Raw genomic sequence first — 21,565 nt, forward strand, 5'->3', positions numbered from 1 at the left:
CAAGTAAGAAATCGTCAGGTCTGCTGCTGAAACTGTGATTCGGCAGGTCTGCTGCTGAAACTGTGATTCGGCAGGTCTGCTGCTGAAACTGTGATTCGGCAGGTCTGCTGCTGAAACTGTGATTCGGCAGGTCTGCTGCTGAAACTGTGATTCGGCAGGTCGGCTGCTGAAACTGTGATTCGGCAGGTCTGCTGCTGAAACTATGATTCGGCAGGTCTGCTGCTGAGAATTAAGGGAAATTCTAGTCTACGTAACCCATTTTTATTTTATTTTTTGCAAAAGAAAATATGTAGTTCCAGTAGTTAGCTACACCGCAAAATAAGTAATTAACTACTGAAACCACTACCAAGATTTTAATTGAGTTAAACTACCACCAAGCTACTGCAAAATGTAGTTAAATTACTAGTTGAACTACATGTAGTTCACTACTCCCCAACACTGGTTACTTGGTATTGTAAAAAGCCATAACATTTGTGACCTCAACATTAGAACCACAGTAAACACAAGAACCCAGCAGAGGTAGACAAAGCCACTTATTGTACAGTGTCTCTGTCATACAGTGCCTTCGGAAAGTATTCAGACCCCTTGACCTTTTCCATATTTTGTTACATTACAGCCTTATTCTAAAATTGATTAAATTGTATTTTTCCCTCTCATCAATCTACCCACAAAACCCCATAATGACAAAGTAAAACCAGGATTTTATAAATGTTTGCTAATTTATTAAACCTAAAAACGAATATATCACATTTACATAAGTATTCAGTTCATTTGATCAATACTTTGTTGAAGCACCTTTGGCAGCGATACAGACTCGATTCTTCTTGGGTATGATGCTACAAGCTTGGCATACCTGTATTCGGGGAGTTTCTCACATTCTTCTCTGCAGATCCTCTCAAGCTCTGTCAGATTGGATGGGGAGCGTTGCTGCACAGCTATTTTCAGGTCTCTCCAGAGAATTTTGATCAGGTTCAAGTCCGGGCTCTGGCTAGGCCACTCAAGGACATTCAGAGACTTGTCCCGAAGCCACTCCTGTGTTGTCTTGGCTGTGTGCTTAGGGTCGTTGTCCTGTTGGAAGATGAACCTTCGCCCCAGTGTGAGGTCCTGAGACCTCTGGAGCAGGTTTTCATCAAGAATCTCTCCTGACTAATCTCCATGTCCCTGCCACAGAAAAACATCCCCACAGCATGATGTTGCCACCACCATGCTTCACGGTAGGTATGGTGCCAGGTGTCCTCCAGAAGTGATGCTTGGCGTTCAGGCCAAAGCCTTGATTTCATCAGACCAGAGAATCTTGTTTCTCATGGTCTGATAGTCCTTTAGGTGCCTTTTGGCAAACTCCAAGCGGGCTGTCTTGTCCCTTTTACTGAGGAGTGGCTTCCATCTGACCACTAACATTAAGGTCTGATTGGTGGAGTGCTGCAGAGATGGTTGTCCTTATGGAACATTCTCCCATCTCCACAGAGGAACTATAGAGCTCTGTCAGAGTGACCATCCGGTTCTTGGTCACCTTCCTGATCAAGGCCCTTCTCCCCCGATTGCTCAGTTTGGCCGGGCGGCCAGCTCTAGGAAGAGTCTTGGTGGTTTCAAACTTCTTCCATTCAAGAATGATGGAGGCCACTGTGTTCTTGGGGACCTTCAATGCTGCAGGCATTTTTTGGTACCCTTCCCCAGGTTCTGTGCCTCGACACAATCCTGTCTCAGACCTCTACGGACAATTCCTTTGACCTCATGGCTTGTTTTTTGCTCTGACATTCACTGTCAACTCTGGGACCTTAGATAGACAGGTGTGTGCCTTTCCAAATCATGCTCAATCAATTGAATTTACCACAGGTGGACTCTAATAAAGGTGTAGAAACAGCTCAAGGACAATCAATGGAAACAGGGGGCATCTGAGCTCAATTTCAAGTCTCATAGCAAAGGGTCTGAATACTTATGTAAATAAGGTATTTATGTTTTTTTTTAAATAGCAAAAATGTCTTAACACCTGTTTTTATTTTGTCATTATGCGGTATTGTGTATAGATTGCTGAGGATTCTTTTTTTTAAATCCATTTTAGAATAAGGCTGAAACATAACAAAATGTGGAAAAGGAGAAGGGGTCTGACAAGGGGTAGTAAAATGGCGCCGGAGCAGAAGGCAGACATTTTACGTGCCCCCTACCGATTGTGTTTTTATGTTTGTTTATCTGCGTTGTTTGTAACTTCTTTTTTTACTATTTTTGTACATAATGTTGCCGCTACCCTCTCTTATGACCAAAAATAACTTCTAGACATCAGGACTGCGAATACTCACCACGGACTAGCAGAATAATTTTTCTTCTTTCACGACTCTGACGAGCCCGAGGCAGAGGATATACGGCTCCCTCAGGAACAGGCCCCGACCCCAGTGATTTGCGTGAAGAGGAGGCGGAGAAAGAGAGGCCCGGAGTGCGGGCTTCCTTCTGAGGAGTAGGCGGCGATTGAATAAACCCCCACTCCCCTCAATTCTGCTCGCAAACATGCAATCTTTGGACAATAAAATGGACGAGTTATTGGGAAGATTAAACTACCAACGGGACATTAAAAACTGTAACATCTTATGCTTCACGGGGAGTCGTGACTGAAGGACAACAATATCAACATACAGCTGGCTGGTTATACAATGTACCGGCAGGATAGAACAGCGGCATTTGGTGAGACAAGGGGCGGAGGTCTATGTATTTTTGTAAACAACAGCTGGTGCACGATATCTAAGGAAGTCTCGAGCCATTGCTCGCCTGAGGTAGAGTTTCTCATGATAAGCTGCAAACCACATTACCTACCGAGAGAGTTCACAACCATATTCTTTGTAGCTGTTCACATACCACCACAGTCAGAGGATGGCACCAAGATAGCATTGAATGAGGTGTATTCTGCCACAAGCAAACAAGAAAACGTTCACCCAAACGCTCCTAGTAGCCGGGGACTTTAATGCAAGGAAACTTAAATCAGTTTTACCTCATTTACCTTAAATGTGCAACCAGAGGGAAAAGAACTCTGGACCTCCACACACAGAGACGCATACAAAGCTCTCCCTCGCCCTCCATTTGGCAAATCTGACCATCATTCTATCCTCCTGATTCCTGCTTACAAGCTAAACTTAAAGCAGGAAGCACCAGTGACTAGATCAATAAAAAGTGGTCAGATGAAGCAGATGCTAAGCTACAGGACTGTTTTTTCTAGCACAGACTGGAATATTTTCTGGGATTCCTCCAATGGCATTGAGGAGTACACCACATCTGTCATTGGATTCATTGGATTCTAAGATCGAGTCTTACTACAACGACTCTGACGCTCGTCGGATGTGGCAGGGCCTGCAAACCATTACAGACTACAAAGGGAAGCACAGCCAAGAGTTGCCCAATGACACAAGCCTACCGGACGAGCTAAACTACTTCTATGCTCGCTTCGAGACAAATCATACTGAGACATGCATGAGAGCACCAGCTGTTCTGGACGACTGTGTGATTGCGCTCTCCACAGCTGATATGAGTAAGACCTTTAGAGAGGTCAACATTCACAAGGCCGCAGGGCCAGACGGATTGCCAGGACGTGTACTGCGAGCATACGCTGACCAACTAACAAGTGTCTTCACTGACATTTTCAACCTCTCCCTGTCCTAGTCTGTAATACCAACATGGTTTAAGCAGACCACCATAGTGCCTGTGCCCAAGAACACTAAGGTAACCTGCCTAAATGACTACCGACCCATAGCACTCAAGTCTGTAGCCATGAAGTGCTTTGAAAGGCTGGTCATGGCTCACATCAACACCATCATCCCAGAAACCCTAGACCCACTCCAATTTGTATACCGCCCCAACAGATCCACAGATGATGCAGTCTCTATTACACTCCACACTGCCCTTTCCCACCTGGACAGAAGGAACACCTATGTGAGAATGCTATTCATTGACTACAGCTCAGCGTTCAAAACCATAGTGCCCTCAAAGCTCATCACTAAGCTAAGGACCCTGGGACTAAACACCTCCCTCTGCAATTGGGTCCTGGACTTCCTGACGGGCCGCCCCCAAGTGGTAAGGGTTGGTAACAACACATCCGCCACACTGATCCTCAACACAGGGGCCCCTCAGGGGTGCGTGCTTAGCCCCCTCATGTACTCCCTGTTCACTCATGATTGCACGGCCAGGAACGACTCCAACACCATCATTAAATTTGCTGATGACACAACAGTGGTAGGTCTGATCACCGACAACAATGAGAGACCTGGCAGTGTGGTGCCAGGACAACAACCTCTCCCTCAACGTGATCAAAACAAAGGAGATGATTGTGGACTACAGGAAAAAGAGGACCGTACACCCCCATTCTCATCAACGGGGCTGCAGTGGAGAAGGTTGAGAGCTTCAAGTTCCTTGGTGTCCACATCACCAACAAATTAACATGGTCCAAGCACACCATGACAGTCGTGAAGCGGGCACGACAAAACCTATTCCCCCTCAGGAGACTGAAAATATTTGGCATGGGTCCTCAGATCCTCAAAATGTTCTACAGCTGCACCATCAAGAGCATCCTGACTGGTTGCATCACTGCCTGGTATGGCAACTGCTCTGCCTCCGACTGCAAGGCACTACAGAGGGTAGTGCGTACGACCTAGTACATGACTGGGACCAAGCTTCCTACCATCCAGGACCTCTATACCAGGCGGTGTCAGAGGAAGGCCCTGAAAATTGTCAAAGACTCCAGCCACCCTAGTCATAGACTGTTCTCTCTGCTACCATACGGCAAGCAGTACCGGAGCGCCAAGTCTAGGTCCAAGAGGCTTCTAAACAGCTTCTACCCCAAGCCATAAGACTCCTGAACATCCAGTCAAATGGCTACCCAGACTATTCACATTCCCCCCCCCCCCCTGCCCTCTCCACACCACTTCCACTTTCTATTGTCATCTATGCATAGTCACTTTAATTAACTCTACCTACATGTACATAATACCTCAACTAACCGGTGCCCCCGCACATTGACTCTGTACCGGCACCCCCCTGCATATGTTGTTATTTTTTGCTGCTCCTCTTTAATTACTTGTTACTTTTATCTCTTATTCTTATCTGTATTTTTTGAACCTGCACTGTCGGTTAGGGGCTCGTAAGTAAGCCTTTCACTATAAGGTCTACCTACACCTGTTGTATTCGGCGCATGTGATTAATAAAACTTGATTTGATTTGAATATTTTCCAAAGGCACTGTATCTCTCTTGGACCATAACTGTCAAGATATCTCTAAACATTCCATGTCAATGAATAGGATTAGTGTGACTTTTAAAAGGTGACAATGTTCAAATCTAAGAGATTTTTAAATGACAGTTGTGAATATTTTTTTTTTAACTTAACGAATATAATTATTTATGTTATATACAGTATTAAGTTAAGTGTATTACCCTTTCATATAATCAACACATCATTTTTTGGAATCAACACGGATGGGTACAAAGCTGATGGGTACGAAGCTGATGGTCACAAAGCTGATTGGTACGAAGCTCACTGGTATGAAGCTGATAAGTCCGAAGCTGATGGGTACAAAAGTATCTCTGATAGTCATGCTAACAGCAGACACACTTCTCGGCATACATTACATTTACAGATACTTGGCAGGATTAGCCAATCCTTCAAGGACTCTGTTCCTATCGTAGTATGTGAGGAGTTCAAAACCGTGTCAGCTTAAAACGGGTGTGTAATCTTTCGTTTAAGAGATCTTGGGAGGGGCACAACACGGGGATATGAGATGAGATGGATGATGGTATTTGGGGATATTATATACACTGGGTTATGTGAGTGAGTGAGTGAGTAACTTTCGTATGGATGAAGATTTCATATGGATGAAGTAAGCCTGCTCTCCGCTATGACGGGGCAATTATAGATATACCCAGTGTTTAATTATAGACAACAGCTGGTGGCATCATTTTAGGAGTTGGACAGTCCCCTTCCCCCTACCCAGTCCCCATGGAGGTGCCTAGCCCCTCCCTGTATGGAAGGAATGCCTTGCACAGGTTGTTAAGTTATGGGGGCCTACTCAGCCAGCCCGACCTTTCGGTATTTTGGAAAATAAATAGTGATAATGTTCACTTCTGCCCTGCCGTATCCCGTTGTTGTAAATGAGAATGCGTTCTCAATCAATGTACCTATTTAAATGAAGGAAAACTCATTCGACACACATCCTTTGTTTAATTAAACAAAGTTGCACCTGGGTTGCACGTTCGGTGTGTCACTCTCAACAATTGCCTGCAATCTGCTTGCAACTCAGTTGTAATGTATCACATGAATTAGATATCGATCCTATTTCAGGTGACTGATTGTTTGCAATATCCAATCAGTGTGCAGAGAAAAAGTCACAATCTACAGCAGGGATCCACAACTTCTAAGAATTTGTTGATTTCCCAGCATTTTAGTCATTTAGCAGATGCTCTCATCCAGAGTAACTGACAGGAGCAATTAGGGTTAAGTGCCTTGCTCAAGGGGCACATTGACAGATTTTTCACCTTGCTGGCGGAGGGATTCGAACCAGCAGTCTTTCAGTTACTGGCCAAACGCTCTTAACTGCTAAGCTACCTGCCAGCACCTTTTCTAACTTAATGTACCAATCAGTAACTGATTAGTTTACCTAATTTCCTACTGATGATTCTGACTACTGACAAGCTGAATTGAGTCAAATTCTTTGCACCAATAATAATCTTACGATGATTAACTTGAGTTATATTACCAATGCTATACTGAGATACTCAATCATGGAAGTCCCCTCGGACTGGCCTAAATATAAAGAAGGGTAGAAGAAGAGCTTAGCACCCCATCCGAGAAATTCACTTTAGTGATGCAGAGACAAAATTATGTATCTCTTCTTAAACCAAATTACAAACCAAAGATACCCTTGGAATGCATTCATATAAAAAAGGCAGTACAGAGATACAAAACACATTACACAAGGGAATAAGCAATTATTGAACTCTTAGGCCTGTAATCTTGTTGGACTCATGTTTTAAGTCTGTATCCAGTACCACAAGGTCACACATGTGATGTCACTCCCATAGTGTGCATGAGCCCTGGGCTACGTTCCAACATCCATACTAGCATACTTCTTGGAACGCATGCCCAACCCCTGATCTAATTGGTCTGCTGGGTGGTAAGCATAGATCTCAGAGGGATCTGCCCAGGGGACAGCATAGACCTCTGGATACCAATGTTAACTGGGGCAACAGTTATGTACCTTAGTGTACCTTAGCATAAAAAGTCTACTGTATTTAATGATAGCTCCATTGAGAGGTTTTTCCAATTAAAGACATGTTCCTGATTGTGCTGTAGGCGTTCAGAGCAATAGCTTGTATATTTTTGTCCAATGGTGCAACAGAAAAATTATAACTCGCTTAGAGAAGATGAAAGTAGAATGGATAGGGGGTTTCCATGATCCCAGCCACACATCTTCAAAAAATGTAGAGCAGTCACTTTACGCTCAGTATTTTTAGCTGGGGTGAACGCATGACAAGTCGGCCCCATGTCTCGCTCTGTCACTCTCTCGCTCTGAGCCCTGCCTGACGGTGTCGGCCCTCTCGTATCTGAGCTGCCCACACCCTAGAGAGGTGGAGCCTCCATGTTCTGGTGCATTGGATCTGGGTGAGGCACCAGTTGCAGGGTGAGTCTCTTTGGCCAAGGTGTCTGCTGCCCTCCATGGCCCAATGATCCAGCAACCCAACCCTACCCAACACCTGCTGGTCTGACAAGTCTCAGGTTGAAGCTACCTAGAGGCCTGGTTACCCTTCTGTGGTTTCTACTGACCACTAAGAAAAAATAGGATTTCTAACCTCAACCTTTTCCCTTTGGATCCGAGACGCGGTGGTTGAAGACACCAACCATGGCTGATAAACTAGGTCTGGCTGTGGGGGATGATACTGCGACCATCATGGCGCTATTGGAGCGTGTGGCGGGCATCATCGACAATGTGCAGATGTGCCAGACGCGTATGGAGGAGAGGCAGCTCGAGCTGGAGAACAGTGTCAAGACCATCCAGGAGGACGTGGTGAAGCTGACGGTAAACCATGCCGCCACCAGCAGCACAGTGGACAAGCTGCTGGAGAAGACGCGCAAGGTCAGCTGCCACATCAAGGACGTCCGTGTACGGGTAGAGAATCAGAACATCCGCGTCAAAAAGGTGGAAACCACCCAGGAGGAACTGTTGGCCAAGAACAAGTTCCGGGTTGTTATCTACCAGGTAATCCCATCCAGCCAAGTTCATTGGTGCAAAAAGCATGGTGTGAGAAGCAAGTGGTGGTAATCATTATCATCTTTATCCACTAACTGGCTTCATTATCGGTTATTTGAGGATCATACTCTCAATAGTTGTAGAAGGATGTGGTAAATTGTTAAAAACGTGTGGATTTTAGTTAAGATTTTGCCGACAGAAATAACAGACAGGAGGGGTGAAAGCATCTGATAAAATTGAGGGTGTTATAGTGAATTCAACGCATGGACTATTTTAGATGGCAGAATGGTACCGGCTTAATTTTACTTTGGCCTTCAAAGCTAACAGCTGCAAGCCCACCGTTGACCAGAGTTTTTCAGGGTCTAAGTTGCCTTGACAGCACGCAAGATATACTGCAGTCTACTGAAAGGTTAGATGCTGCACTCAAGAACAAGAAACTATGTGGCAAATAGCCAATGACGATACGATTTGGATGAAGCAGCCAGGGATGGGGGTGTAGTGGATTTTGGCAGCCATTTTTTTTTAGATGAGGAAATAAGAGGGGAAGGTCAAATAATATAAAGAACAACATGCTTTTTCCATAGACAAACTGGATTCACTGGCAGCCGCATAATCACTGAAAAATATGTAGTTTGGCATGCGTCACATACTAATGTTGAATCAAGCACATGCTTTGAAGTCAGCATCAAATGAACTGATTCAATTCATACGCTCCCTTCTATGAAAAAGGAATGTCATGCTGTAATTAAAGCTACCTAAGATGACTGGATCAATTGTCTAACATTTTAACACCACTTGCTACTAAAAGACCTTATAGAAAATGTCATGATTTATTTAATATTACTACTGGTATTTATCTGTGTTTTTTATGTGAAGTTACAAAAAAATTGAAATTTTGAATAGTTACTTCAAAACATGTATCTAGTTTGGTGACAATGGTTCTTGGTAGCAAGAAATATGTATGTAAGCTGTTACCCTGTGGTTTTAAGTCAAATACCAGGTTATTAGGGGGACTGCAAAATAAAGTGATACCATCAGGTTTCACATAATACGCAAGAGGCATATAAATGATACAGTACATTAATAGTGATTATATCTTAGCTATATTGGAACAGCCCTGGAACTCTGAATTAGGCTCTGCAAGCAAACTTTGACAACCATAAATGGAACTTGAATACTTGTAAGGATTTAGCATGATACTTTTAACCAATCATTTGTATATTTTTTTTACTTATTTGTTGTATTATATTAGACATCAAGTTACCTGACTGATAAAGCTGCTCTTTGAAACGGATACAGTTTGCTTAAAGCTACTTACACACTGTAAAAAGTTTCAAAAGCTATGATGTGATATGTTTAGCTTTCGACCGCCTATAGCTGAGCTATATCAGCCAGTGTGAGTATTATTAATAGTCCCCAGTTCACCTTTAAACTCCCAACTTTATTCAGTGAGAACAATATACGCAGTGGACCGTCCCACTTTGAATTAAAGTAGTGCTAGACCATGTATTTGCATGCGAATTACATGCATAATTAGCTAGACTCATTTTTTTTTTAAATACAGAAAGTATTCTCACCCCTTGACTTATTCCACATTTTGTTGTGTTACAGCTTGAATTTAAAATGGACTAAATTAAGATTTTTTTTAATCACCGGCCTACACACAATACCCCATCACGTTAAAATGGAATTATGTTTTTCTAAATGTTTACAAATGTATTAAAGTGAAAAGCTGAAATGTCTTGAGTCAATAAGTATTCAACCCTTCATTATGGCAAGCCTAAATAAGTTCAGGAGTAAAGATTTGCCTAACAAGTCACATAAGAAGTTGCATGGACTCACTCTGTGCGCAATAATGGTGTTTAACATGATTTTTGAATGACTACCTCATCTCTGTACTTCACACATACAATTATCTGTAAGGTCCCTCAGTCGAGCAGTGAATTTCAAACACAGATTCAACCACAAAGACCAAAGAGGTTTTCCAATGCCACGCAAAGAAGGGCACCTTACAGCAGACACTGAATATGATCAAGTTATTAATTACAATTTGGATTATGTATAAATACACCCAGTCGCTACAAAGATACAGGCGTCCTTCTGGACAGGGAGGAAACCGCTCATGGATTTCACCATGAGGCCAACGGTGATTTTAAAACTGTTACAGAGTTTAATGGCTGTTATAGGAGAAAACTGAGGATGGATCAACAACATTGTAGTTACTTCACAATACTAATCTAAATGACAGAGTGAAAAGAAGGAAGCCTGTACAATAACAATATTCTAAAACATGCATCCTGTTTGCAAAAAGACACTAAAGTAATACTGCTAAAAATGTGCAATTCACTTTTTGTCCTGAATACAGACACTGGGAGGTTAATTCACTTTTCAGGACAATAACCTAAAACACAAGGCCAAATCTACACTGGAATTGCTTACCAAGAATGGCCGAGTTACAGTTTTGACTTAAATCTGCTTAAAAATGTATGGCAAGACTTGAAAATGGTTGTCTAGCAATAATCAACAACATATATTGACTCAGGGGTGTGAATTGTTATGTAAATTAGGTATTTCTGTATTTCATTTTCCACTTTACAAAAGTCCTTCTGTAGGACTTTCCAAAAACACATTTCTAAAAACATGTTTTCACTTTGTCATTATGGAGTATTGTGTGTGGATGGGCGATTTTTTTTTTATTGAATCCATTTTGAATTCAGGCTGTAACCCAACAAAATGTGGAATAAGTCAAGGGGTATGAATACTTTCTGAAGGCACTGTAGCTGCACTCTATGGTCATTCATAAATAGAATGATTTATGATTCTTGGCAATGTCTTCATAATGGCTGCTCTTATTTCAAACACGAAACATTAACCCATTAACTAATGTCTTAACTGGGTTTTGGCAACCGCGGCATTAAGCGAAAACAATTGGTCTCTCCTTCTCAGGATTGTCAAGGCGTGAGATACTTTATTTAACATGATTTAGATCATACAAATAAGACACACACAGAAATATTATGGCTGCCATTCTCCTCCAAACATCTATCCAGACTTTTATTTGAGGTCTTTATTTTCTAAGTGTTACAGCTCAATACTATTGCAATGCTTCTGTCAGTGCTCAGACATTATTCAGACCTGATCAAATGCTACCACTTGATATTACAGATGTGTTCTAGCAGGCAGACTCACAAGTGCTTTTGTGAATCCCTTTGATTGTTTTGAGTTCGTTTTATGAAACTTGATCTGGTTTCTGTTCTCATTACAGGGGGACAGTGAGGTGTCAGCTGTGTCAGCCGGAAAGGAACCCAAAGAAACCAAGGATCCCAAAGAACCCAAACCGTCTGTGGCCGAAGTGGAGCCAGACCACTTTGAGCTCCCCCCTGAGTCTGATGATGAGTACATGGTGGTGGAGGAAGCCTCGTCCACGGCCGCTAAGATAAAGAAATCAGGCCTAACCCGCATGGAGAGCTTAAAGTCCACCTTCTCCCGCGTGAACATGACAAAGACGAAAGAGAACATGAGCAGCAAGGTTGGCCAGATGGGTGAGCGCATCGTATCAACCGAACGTCGGCAAAAGATCCGCCAGTCTGGGGAGAGGCTCAAGCAGTCCGGCTCGCGGCTCAAGGAATCCATTGCCAGCCATGTGCCAGCCAAACTAAAGAAGGAGAGGACTGTGGCGGAGGGCCAGGAGGGGGCTGTGGGGGTCACCGAGGACGCCACACCCGTCCCGCCACCCAAGGGCAACAAATCCATCAGCCCTAAGCTCGCTGAGGATGGCGTAGAGGAGGAGGTGCCGATGCATGATATTAAACAGCTCTCCTAAACCAGCGTTCAATGAAATGGAAAACAACAACGTGTGTTTTTCTTTTAATATTTTTTTCTTTTTGAAGGATTGTCCTGTGAACGATAGTCCCATAAACACGTCAGTTAGGGCTTCAACACAATGAGTTTATATAATCCACACAACATTTTGAAGTCGTCTTTGTTTTGGAAGTTCAATGATTTATATAGATATACTTCTATCTTTTTTTGTCATTTTTTCTTACATTTAACACAAGCATGCAAAACAAATAAACTGACAAGAATTACAGCAAATTTGTGCGATTGGACATTTTCTACAGACTTATAAATCAACATATTATAATACATAAGACATTCAATTGTCTTTAATTTGCATGTTGAAAGGCTGAATATGGGGTGTTAAGGCTAAACTATTGAAGTGATGGAAGTTGGAATGGAGTTCTGGTATGGTTTGATTAAGGTTAATGTTTCATACACAAAACATTAAATAGACTGGAAAGTGTCTTTGTGCAAAGGTAAGTGAAGAATGATGAGCATTTGGTCTCAATTGGTCTAAATAGAATTTCTTGTGCAATTTTTGCAGATAAAAACTCAATCAGCTGGTGTCTGAGGAGTAAAGCATATATAAATAGCATATATAAATAGCATATATAATTGAATGGACAAAGTGGTAGGTGAAGAAACTAATGTGCATTATGTCAAATATCTATGGATATTACATTTTTATTGTAAAAAAAAAATATTAGTTATACAAATGGCCAAATGGACATAAGCAGATTCATAAATATATGCATCTGCTCCACATCTAGTGTAGTTTAATATATAAAGCCATTACTAGGACATTTTATTGAGAGTTGTTTGCTTCAACAGAGTGAGTGATTTTGCATGTTTATAGATATTATTTTAAGTTTAAGTTGAGAGTAATTCTCTAGAGTGAATGTCATGGAATATATAATATATATGAAGCCTCTCTGCTGCTAAGGAGAGGTAACACATTGTGCATGTTATCATCTTATTCAATTGTCCAATAACCTTGTTAATTGTAGATTTTGTTTCTATATTAATGAACACAGTACTTTTCTCCTGTTTAAAAAGGTCTAAAACAGGTGCAATACTCAACTAACTGTTTTGCTGTAGTGCAACATATCTCAAGATAGTTGGCATTTTTTACATGAAGTCAAAAGCTTTTGTAAGTTCCCATAAATGTGTTGTAACAACTTGACAACCACACTTTGTTAATTGCAACGACCCCGTCATAAAGTATAGCACTGTAAAATCTAAAAATAAAGAAATGGCATCCTTGTTTGCTATGTTATGCTTTATTACAAAATTATTTAAAAAATGGGCCCTGCTTTATTTGAAGTGCATCTTATGAAGTCTTCATTAGAACTGCATAAATGATTCACAAATAATCTGTAACCGTATTTCATGCTCTATAAAAGATTAATAAACGTGAACAAATAAATTGATGATTGTTACACAGTTATAACACATTATGAATCTTTATAGAGCATGATGATTTGTGAAGCATCTATGTAGCGCTTATGAATCCTATATGAAGGCTTTATGAAGCCTTCATAAAATGCACTTCAAATAAAGAGGAACCAAAAAAAGGTTATAAAGTTGTTACTATGATGCCACATGATGCTATTGAAATGCTTTTTGAGAGCATCACGTGTCATAGAGGGGTTGATTTATGTGGATGTCTTAGGATAAGGGTGTTAGGAATGACAGGTTGACTATCAAACAACAATATTTTCTACAGCACTTGAGCAGATACAACACCAGGATGGGATGATGAGTTACTCAAAAACAGTCATTTATATAAGACCATTGCATTGTTTTCATCTTCCGGTATTCTTTGAAAATATGTTTAATAAAAATGCAAATGATTGTAAATTGACTGCACAAAATGATATTGTTATTGATGAATCAATTAAGTATAATTCTGACAAATCACTTGGAATGAGATAAACACACACATTGTCATTATCGTACTCAGTATGTGGTTGAGACACACACACACACACACACACACACACACACACACACACACACACACACACACACACACACACACACACACACACACACACACACACACACACACACACACACACACACACACACACACACACACACACACACACACACACACACACACCACCCATAACTTGTGCAAACTAAAAAAGCTACCACTTTGAAGTGAAATTCACACTCATTTTCAGTCACAGAGCAGAGCCACTCCCCTCAGCATCCAGTGGTCAGGGGACTTAAGAGGAAGATCAGGTCTGTATGTCTAGGTTTCTTATACATGGGACAGGGATACAGGCTCATCCCTTGCTGACCCTGGCATCGTCAGCCAAGATAGATCATTTCAGTATATGTTTTATAAATGAAAAACAAAAATGTGTATAAGCATTTCCATTGAAAGATTAGATGAAGACTCCACCCATTTCGTCTGGTGGCGGCGCTGTGACATCATTCCTCATCCTCCAGGCAACATCATTTTCCAGGACAACAGTGTTCAGGGCCCAGCCTCTGGCCAGGTTCATCCTTGTGGTCTCATGCCTCATGGCAGTCAGAAAGCCCTATGACAAACCTTCGTGTTCTCCTGCCTCATGGCAGTCAGAAAACCCTATTTCTTCATATATATCCTTAAAAATTATGCTGATTCATGATTTCAACTGCCTGAGAAAAGCTGCCTGCCTGTCTGTCTCATCCCAACTCCCGATATCTTCATTACTATGGGACATCTGGAGATCGAATTTGAATATTGAAACAATGTTGTAAATGTCGGAGAGACAGACGGCAAGGTTTATACAAATCTCTGCTGTTGAAAACTAAATGTTACTCTCAAAGAAATGTGAGATAATGTCTAGATGCTTTTTATAGTGGAGATCAAGTTTATAAATTGCCTGGCTGGGCTGACGAGACAGTCAGATGGAACAGAGTAAATAGGCAGTATAACGTCACAGATTTAGACGGTGGTAACTTGTGAAATAGACACTGGCTGGAATACAGTTTTAACCAATCAGCATTCAGGATTAGACCCACCCGTTGTATAAACGTTTAATATAAACGCTCACCTGTGGATTAAAGAAGCCAGTGAGCCAGGACCGGTAGGCCAGAACTGGTGGAACCGTCCAGTGGAGATCCAGGTAGGGAACTGCTGGTTCCTCTCCAGTAGCTTGATGAACCAGAAGCCCACATTGCCAAGTCCCATCTGATCTTCTGACACAGCTTGTGGATGTGGGCATCATACATGCTGTCCAGGGCATCACTCAAATCCTCAGACATGATAATGATCTCTAATGGTACTCAGGTAAGTTTTTTTTCCTGAAACCTACTGAAACGCGACTCAAAGGATTCAGTTGGTAAAACATGATGACTAGAGGAAAATATTGTCTAATGTTAGTTACACAGTACAGTGTGAAAAATTGTTTTTATTACAGATTTCCTTTTTTATATTATCTCTGTATTACTGTATGTGTTTTTCAGAGACTTACCATCGATGGCCGGTGTCAGATCAGTGAGGGTACTCAGACTATGATTCGCTGCATGCGGTCAAGGTCCTGCCACAGAAAGATGTTCATGAAGATGAGCTGTCACCTGAAGAACAAAGTACAGGGGACCTTATTATTGATGCAGTTGTTCAGTTGATCTGTGGTACATATGGGATCTTTACAATGCCAATAAATATAGTTTGTTGACCTCAACCCTTGAATGACACTACCAATCTTGTCCATGTCTGGTTGGGTGCCTCATGTGGAACAGTCCGCTGGCAGTTTGTCCAGCATCTCGTTGACCAGCTTCTGACACAGTGGCCTCTATAGTCTCCCCTCCCCCACTGTTCCTCCCTCACTGTCTCTTCCACTCCCCCTCCCCCACTGTCCCTCCCTGTCCCTTCCACTCCCCCTCCCCTCCGCTCCCCCTCCCTGCTGTCCCCCCCCCCCCCGCCCCCTGCTGTCCCTCCCCCGCTGTCCTTGGGTTGGATATTGATGATGGTGCTCAGGGTCTCGTGAAGACTGAATGAATACCTGTCGGTCACACAACTGGGATTAGTATATGTGTTGTATGTTTGAGTAGAGCAAAATATCTTAGCTTCTCCATTCTTACATTTTTTTATTTAATAAATTTTTTTACCCCCTTTTTTCTCCACAATTTCGTGGTATCCAATTGTTAGTAGTTACTGTCTTGTCTCATCGCTACAACTTCCGTACGGGCTCGGGAGAAACGAAGGTCGAGAGCCATGCGTCTTCCGAAACACAACCCAACCAAGCCGCACTGCTTCTTAACACAGCACGCATCCAACCCGGAAACCAGCCGCACCAATGTGTCGGAGGAAACACCGCACACCTAGCGACCTGGTCAGTGCGAACTGCGCCCGGCCCGCCACAGGAGTCGCTAGTGTGCGATGAGACAAAGATATCCCTACCGGCCAAACCCTCCCTAACCCGGACGACGCTGGGCCAGTTGTGCGTCGCCCCATGGACCTCCCGGTCACGGCCGGCTGCGACAGAGTCTGGGCTCGAACCCAGAGTCTCTGGTGGCACAGCCTTAGACCACTGCGCCACCCGGGAGGCCTTAGCTGCTCCATTCTGATAGTTGCCTATTAAAAATGAACCAGAAGCTGTCTAACATGAACCGTCTGCTGACTGAAATCAGAAAAGCACGATGTAGCACCGATGTCACACCGATACTGGTGAGTTGACCAGCAGCAGGGTCTCAATGTGGAACCGCTAATCCAGCACATTCTTGGCTTTGGGTATAGTATAACCCTTGTAGAAACGGAACTTGACGGCGAACGTGCTCTCGCAGAACCACACGTGGGTGAAGGTGTTTGTCCAGGTTGTCTGTGACGTGGCCACCATATTGGACATCGGCCAGAATAAAGCGCAGGCAGCTCCAGTTGACGCCACGCTTCACACCCAACTCGTCCAGGTGGTTCTGGACAAACTGCATGCTGGAAGTGAAGTCTGTCTGGATGGACTTATAGAGGATGTTCCAGCCCAGGGGGCCAAACTTACACCTCTCATGCAAGGATAAAACCCAACACACATTAGATTGACGGATGGATTGACTGATCAATTCATTTCTTAAGTAATTTATAAATGTGTGAATTATTCATTCATTCATCTATTTATTCATACAGGGTGTACAACTTAGTCTTTCATAGTAGACCTACAGTAGTGATTTTCAGAAGGTTCCCTGTCCTGCAGAGGGGAAAGAGAGGCAGAGGCAGAGCAGTAGGAATAACCAGATAAAAGGGAAACAGGAACAGTAGATGGAAAGAGAGTTATTGTTATGAAAGAAACAACAGTCATTGGGGATATGGGATATGGGGTATGATATGGATTATGATATAGGGGTATGATATGGGTTATTTGTATTTGTTATTGATCCACAGCTGCCAGAGTCTCCCTCCTATCCAGAGCTGCCAGAGTCTCCCTCCTGTCCAGAGCTGCCAGAGTCTCCCTCCTGTCCAGAGCTGCCAGAGTCTCCCTCCTGTCCGGAGCTGCCAGGGTCTCCCTCCTGTCCAGGGCTGCCAGGGTCTCCCTCCTGTCCGGAGCTGCCAGAGTCTCCCTCCTGTCCGGAGCTGCCAGAGTCTCCCTCCTGTCCGGAGCTGCCAGAGTCTCCCTCCTGTCCGGAGCTGCCAGAGTCTCCCTCCTGTCCGGGGCCCGCTGCGAGGGTCCCCAGTCTGGGGTCGGTGACGAGGGTCCCCGCTCCAGAGGCGCCACATAAGTGGGCCAAGCTTAAGGTGGAGCGGGGTCCACATCCCGCACCAGAGCCGCCACCGCGGATAGATGCCCACCCAGACCCTACCCTATAGGTTTACGTTTTGCGGCCGGAGTCCGCACCTTTGGGGGGGGGGGGGGGGGGGTACTGTCACGCCCTGACCTTAGAGATCCTTTTTATGTCTATTTTGGTTGCATTGGCATTTTGGCGTGAGTTGGGGTGGGCATTCTATGTTTTTGTTCTATGTTTTCTATTTCTATGTGTTTGGCCGGGTGTGGTTCTCAATCAGAGGCAGCTGTCTATCGTTGTCTCTGATTGAGAACCATACTTAGGGAGCCTTTTCCCACCTGTGTTTTGTGGGTAGTTGTTTTCTGTTCTGTATTGCTGCACCTTACAGGACTGTTTCGTTTTCGTTCATTCTCTTTGCTATTTTTGTTTAGTGTTCTGTTTTAATAAAAATATAACATGAACACTTACCACGCTGCGCTTTGGTCCGACTACTCTTCATCCGACGACGAAAATCGTTACAATTATAAGTGAAATAATCTGTCTGTAAACAATTGTTGGTAAAATTACTTGTGTCATGCACAAAGTAGATGTCCTAACCGACTTGCCAAAACTATAGTTTGTTAACAAGAAATTTGTGGAGTGGTTGAAAAACGAGTTTTAATGACTCCAACCTAAGTGTATGTAAACTTCCGACTTCAACTGTAGACATAAAACATTAACATAGGGTTCTAAGATGACAGACAATAGTGAAATAAAAATCTACATGTTTGAATCCACCTATTTTTATTTGTGAAAAGTTGATATTTCAGGGTGATAAGGTCAATAGTAAATAGTAACTTAAAGAAAAACAACTGCCGTGTTGCACAGATGATCTGCAGCCTGCAACACAGAGGATCTGCAGCCTGCAACAAATTTAGAGAAATTGTCGAGGTTACCTAGCCAGTTAGAGGTTACCTAGCCAGCTACACTTTCAAACAAAGTCAACAACGCAGCCACTGCTAGCCAGCCTACTTCACCAGCCAGCAGTACTATATCATTTTAGTCAATAAGATTTTTTATTTTTTTTATATATTTTTTTTATTTTTTTTTGCAACGTAAGCTTAACTTTCTGAACATTCGAGACGTGTAGTCCACTTGTCATTCTAATCTCCTTTGCATTAGCGTAGCCTCTTCTGTAGCCTGTCAACTATGTGTCTGTCTATCCCTCTTCTCTCCTCTCTGCACAGACCATACAAACGCTTCACACCGCGTGGCCGCCGCTACTCTAACCTGGTGGTCCCAGCGCGCACGACCCACGTGGAGTTCCAGGTCTCCGGCAGCCTCTGGAACTGCCGATCTGCGGCCAACAAGGCAGAGTTAATCTCAGCCTATACGTCCCTCCAAGCCCTCGACTTCTTGGCACTGACGGAAACATGGATTACCACTGATAACACTGCTACTCCTACTGCTCTCTCCTCGTCTGCCCACGTGTTCTCGCACACCCCGAGAGCTTCTGGTCAGCGGGGTGGTGGCACTGGGATCCTCATCTCTCCCAAGTGGACATTCTCTCTTTCTCCCCTGACCCATCTGTCTATCGCCTCCTTTGAATTCCATGCTGTCACAGTTACCAGCCCTTTCAAGCTTAACATCCTTATCATTTATCGCACTCCAGGTTCCCTTGGAGAGTTCATCAATGAGCTTGACGCCCTGATAAGCTCCTTTCCTGAGGATGGCTCACCTCTCACAGTTCTGGGTGACTTTAACCTCCCCACGTCTACCTTTGACTCATTCCTCTCTGCCTCCTTCTTTCCACTCCTCTCCTCTTTTGACCTCACCCTCTCACCTTCCCCCCCTACTCACAAGGCAGGCAATACTCTTGACCTCATCTTTACTAGATGCTGTTCTTCCACTAATCTCATTGCAACTCCCCTCCAAGTCTCCGACCACTACCTTGTATCCTTTTCCCTCTCGCTCTCATCCAACACTTCCCACACTGCCCCTACTCGGATGGTATCGCGCCGTCCCAACCTTCGCTCTCTCTCCCCCGCTACTCTCTCCTCTTCCATCCTATCATCTCTTCCCTCTGCTCAAACCTTCTCCAACCTATCTCCTGATTCTGCCTCCTCAACCCTCCTCTCCTCCCTTTCTGCATCCTTTGACTCTCTATGTCCCCTATCCTCCAGGCCGGCTCGGTCCTCCCCTCCTGCTCCGTGGCTCGACGACTCACTGCGAGCTCACAGAACAGGGCTCCGGGCAGCCGAGCGGAAATGGAGGAAAACTCGCCTCCCTGCGGACCTGGCATCCTTTCACTCCCTCCTCTCTACATTCTCCTCTTCTGTCTCTGCTGCTAAAGCCACTTTCTACCACTCTAAATTCCAAGCATCTGCCTCTAACCCTAGGAAGCTCTTTGCCACCTTCTCCTCCCTCCTGAATCCTCCTCCCCCTCCTCCCCCCTCCTCCCTCTCTGCAGATGACTTCGTCAACCATTTTGAAAAGAAGGTCGACGACATCCGATCCTCGTTTGCTAAGTCAAACGACACCGCTGGTTCTGCTCACACTGCCCTACCCTGTGCTTTGACCTCTTTCTCCCCTCTCTCTCCAGATGAAATCTCGCGTCTTGTGACGGCCGGCCGCCCAACAACCTGCCCGCTTGACCCTATCCCCTCCTCTCTTCTCCAGACCATTTCCGGAGACCTTCTCCCTTACCTCACCTCGCTCATCAACTCATCCTTGACCGCTGGCTACGTCCCTTCCGTCTTCAAGAGAGCGAGAGTTGCACCCCTTCTGAAAAAACCTACACTCGATCCCTCCGATGTCAACAACTACAGACCAGTATCCCTTCTTTCTTTTCTCTCCAAAACTCTTGAACGTGCCGTCCTTGGCCAGCTCTCCTGCTATCTCTCTCAGAATGACCTTCTTGATCCAAATCAGTCAGGTTTCAAGACTGGTCATTCAACTGAGACTGCTCTTCTCTGTGTCACGGAGGCGCTCCGCACTGCTAAAGCTAACTCTCTCTCCTCTGCTCTCATCCTTCTAGACCTATCGGCTGCCTTTGATACTGTGAACCATCAGATCCTCCTCTCCACCCTCTCCGAGCTGGGCATCTCCGGCGCGGCCCACGCTTGGATTGCGTCCTACCTGACAGGTCGCTCCTACCAGGTGGCGTGGCGAGAATCTGTCTCCGCACCACGTGCTCTCACCACTGGTGTCCCCCAGGGCTCTGTTCTAGGCCCTCTCCTATTCTCGCTATACACCAAGTCACTTGGCTCTGTTATATCCTCACATGGTCTCTCCTATCATTGCTATGCAGACGACACACAATTAATCTTCTCCTTTCCCCCCTCTGATAACCAGGTGGCGAATCGCATCTCTGCATGTCTGGCAGACATATCAGTGTGGATGACGGATCACCACCTCAAGCTGAACCTCGGCAAGACGGAGCTGCTCTTCCTCCCGGGGAAGGACTGCCCGTTCCATGATCTCGCCATCACGGTTGACAACTCCATTGTGTCCTCCTCCCAGAGTGCTAAGAACCTTGGCGTGATCCTGGACAACACCCTGTCGTTCTCAACTCACATCAAGGCGGTGACCCGTTCCTGTAGGTTCATGCTCTACAACATTCGCAGAGTACGACCCTGCCTCACACAGGAAGCGGCGCAGGTCCTAATCCAGGCACTTGTCATCTCCCGTCTGGATTACTGCAACTCGCTGTTGGCTGGGCTCCCTGCCTGTGCTATTAAACCCCTACAACTCATCCAGAACGCCGCAGCCCGTCTGGTGTTCAACCTTCCCAAGTTCTCTCACGTCACCCCGCTCCTCC

General features: G+C 44.3%; 1 protein-coding gene across 1 annotated transcript; it reads left to right on the forward strand.

Moving 5' to 3' along the window:
* The first annotated feature begins 7,641 nt into the window (after window positions 1–7,641).
* Window positions 7,642–13,917, forward strand: LOC139583382 (caveolae-associated protein 4a-like). The gene is made up of 2 exons (XM_071414402.1): window positions 7,642–8,226; window positions 11,483–13,917. The coding sequence occupies exons 1-2, from the start codon at window positions 7,870–7,872 to the stop codon at window positions 12,038–12,040; spliced, it is 915 nt and encodes a 304-aa protein (XP_071270503.1). The 5' UTR covers window positions 7,642–7,869; the 3' UTR covers window positions 12,041–13,917.
* Window positions 13,918–21,565: the final 7,648 nt, after the last annotated feature.

This window comes from Salvelinus alpinus, chromosome 8 (assembly GCF_045679555.1).
Source record: "Salvelinus alpinus chromosome 8, SLU_Salpinus.1, whole genome shotgun sequence".
Classification (NCBI taxonomy): domain Eukaryota; kingdom Metazoa; phylum Chordata; class Actinopteri; order Salmoniformes; family Salmonidae; genus Salvelinus; species Salvelinus alpinus.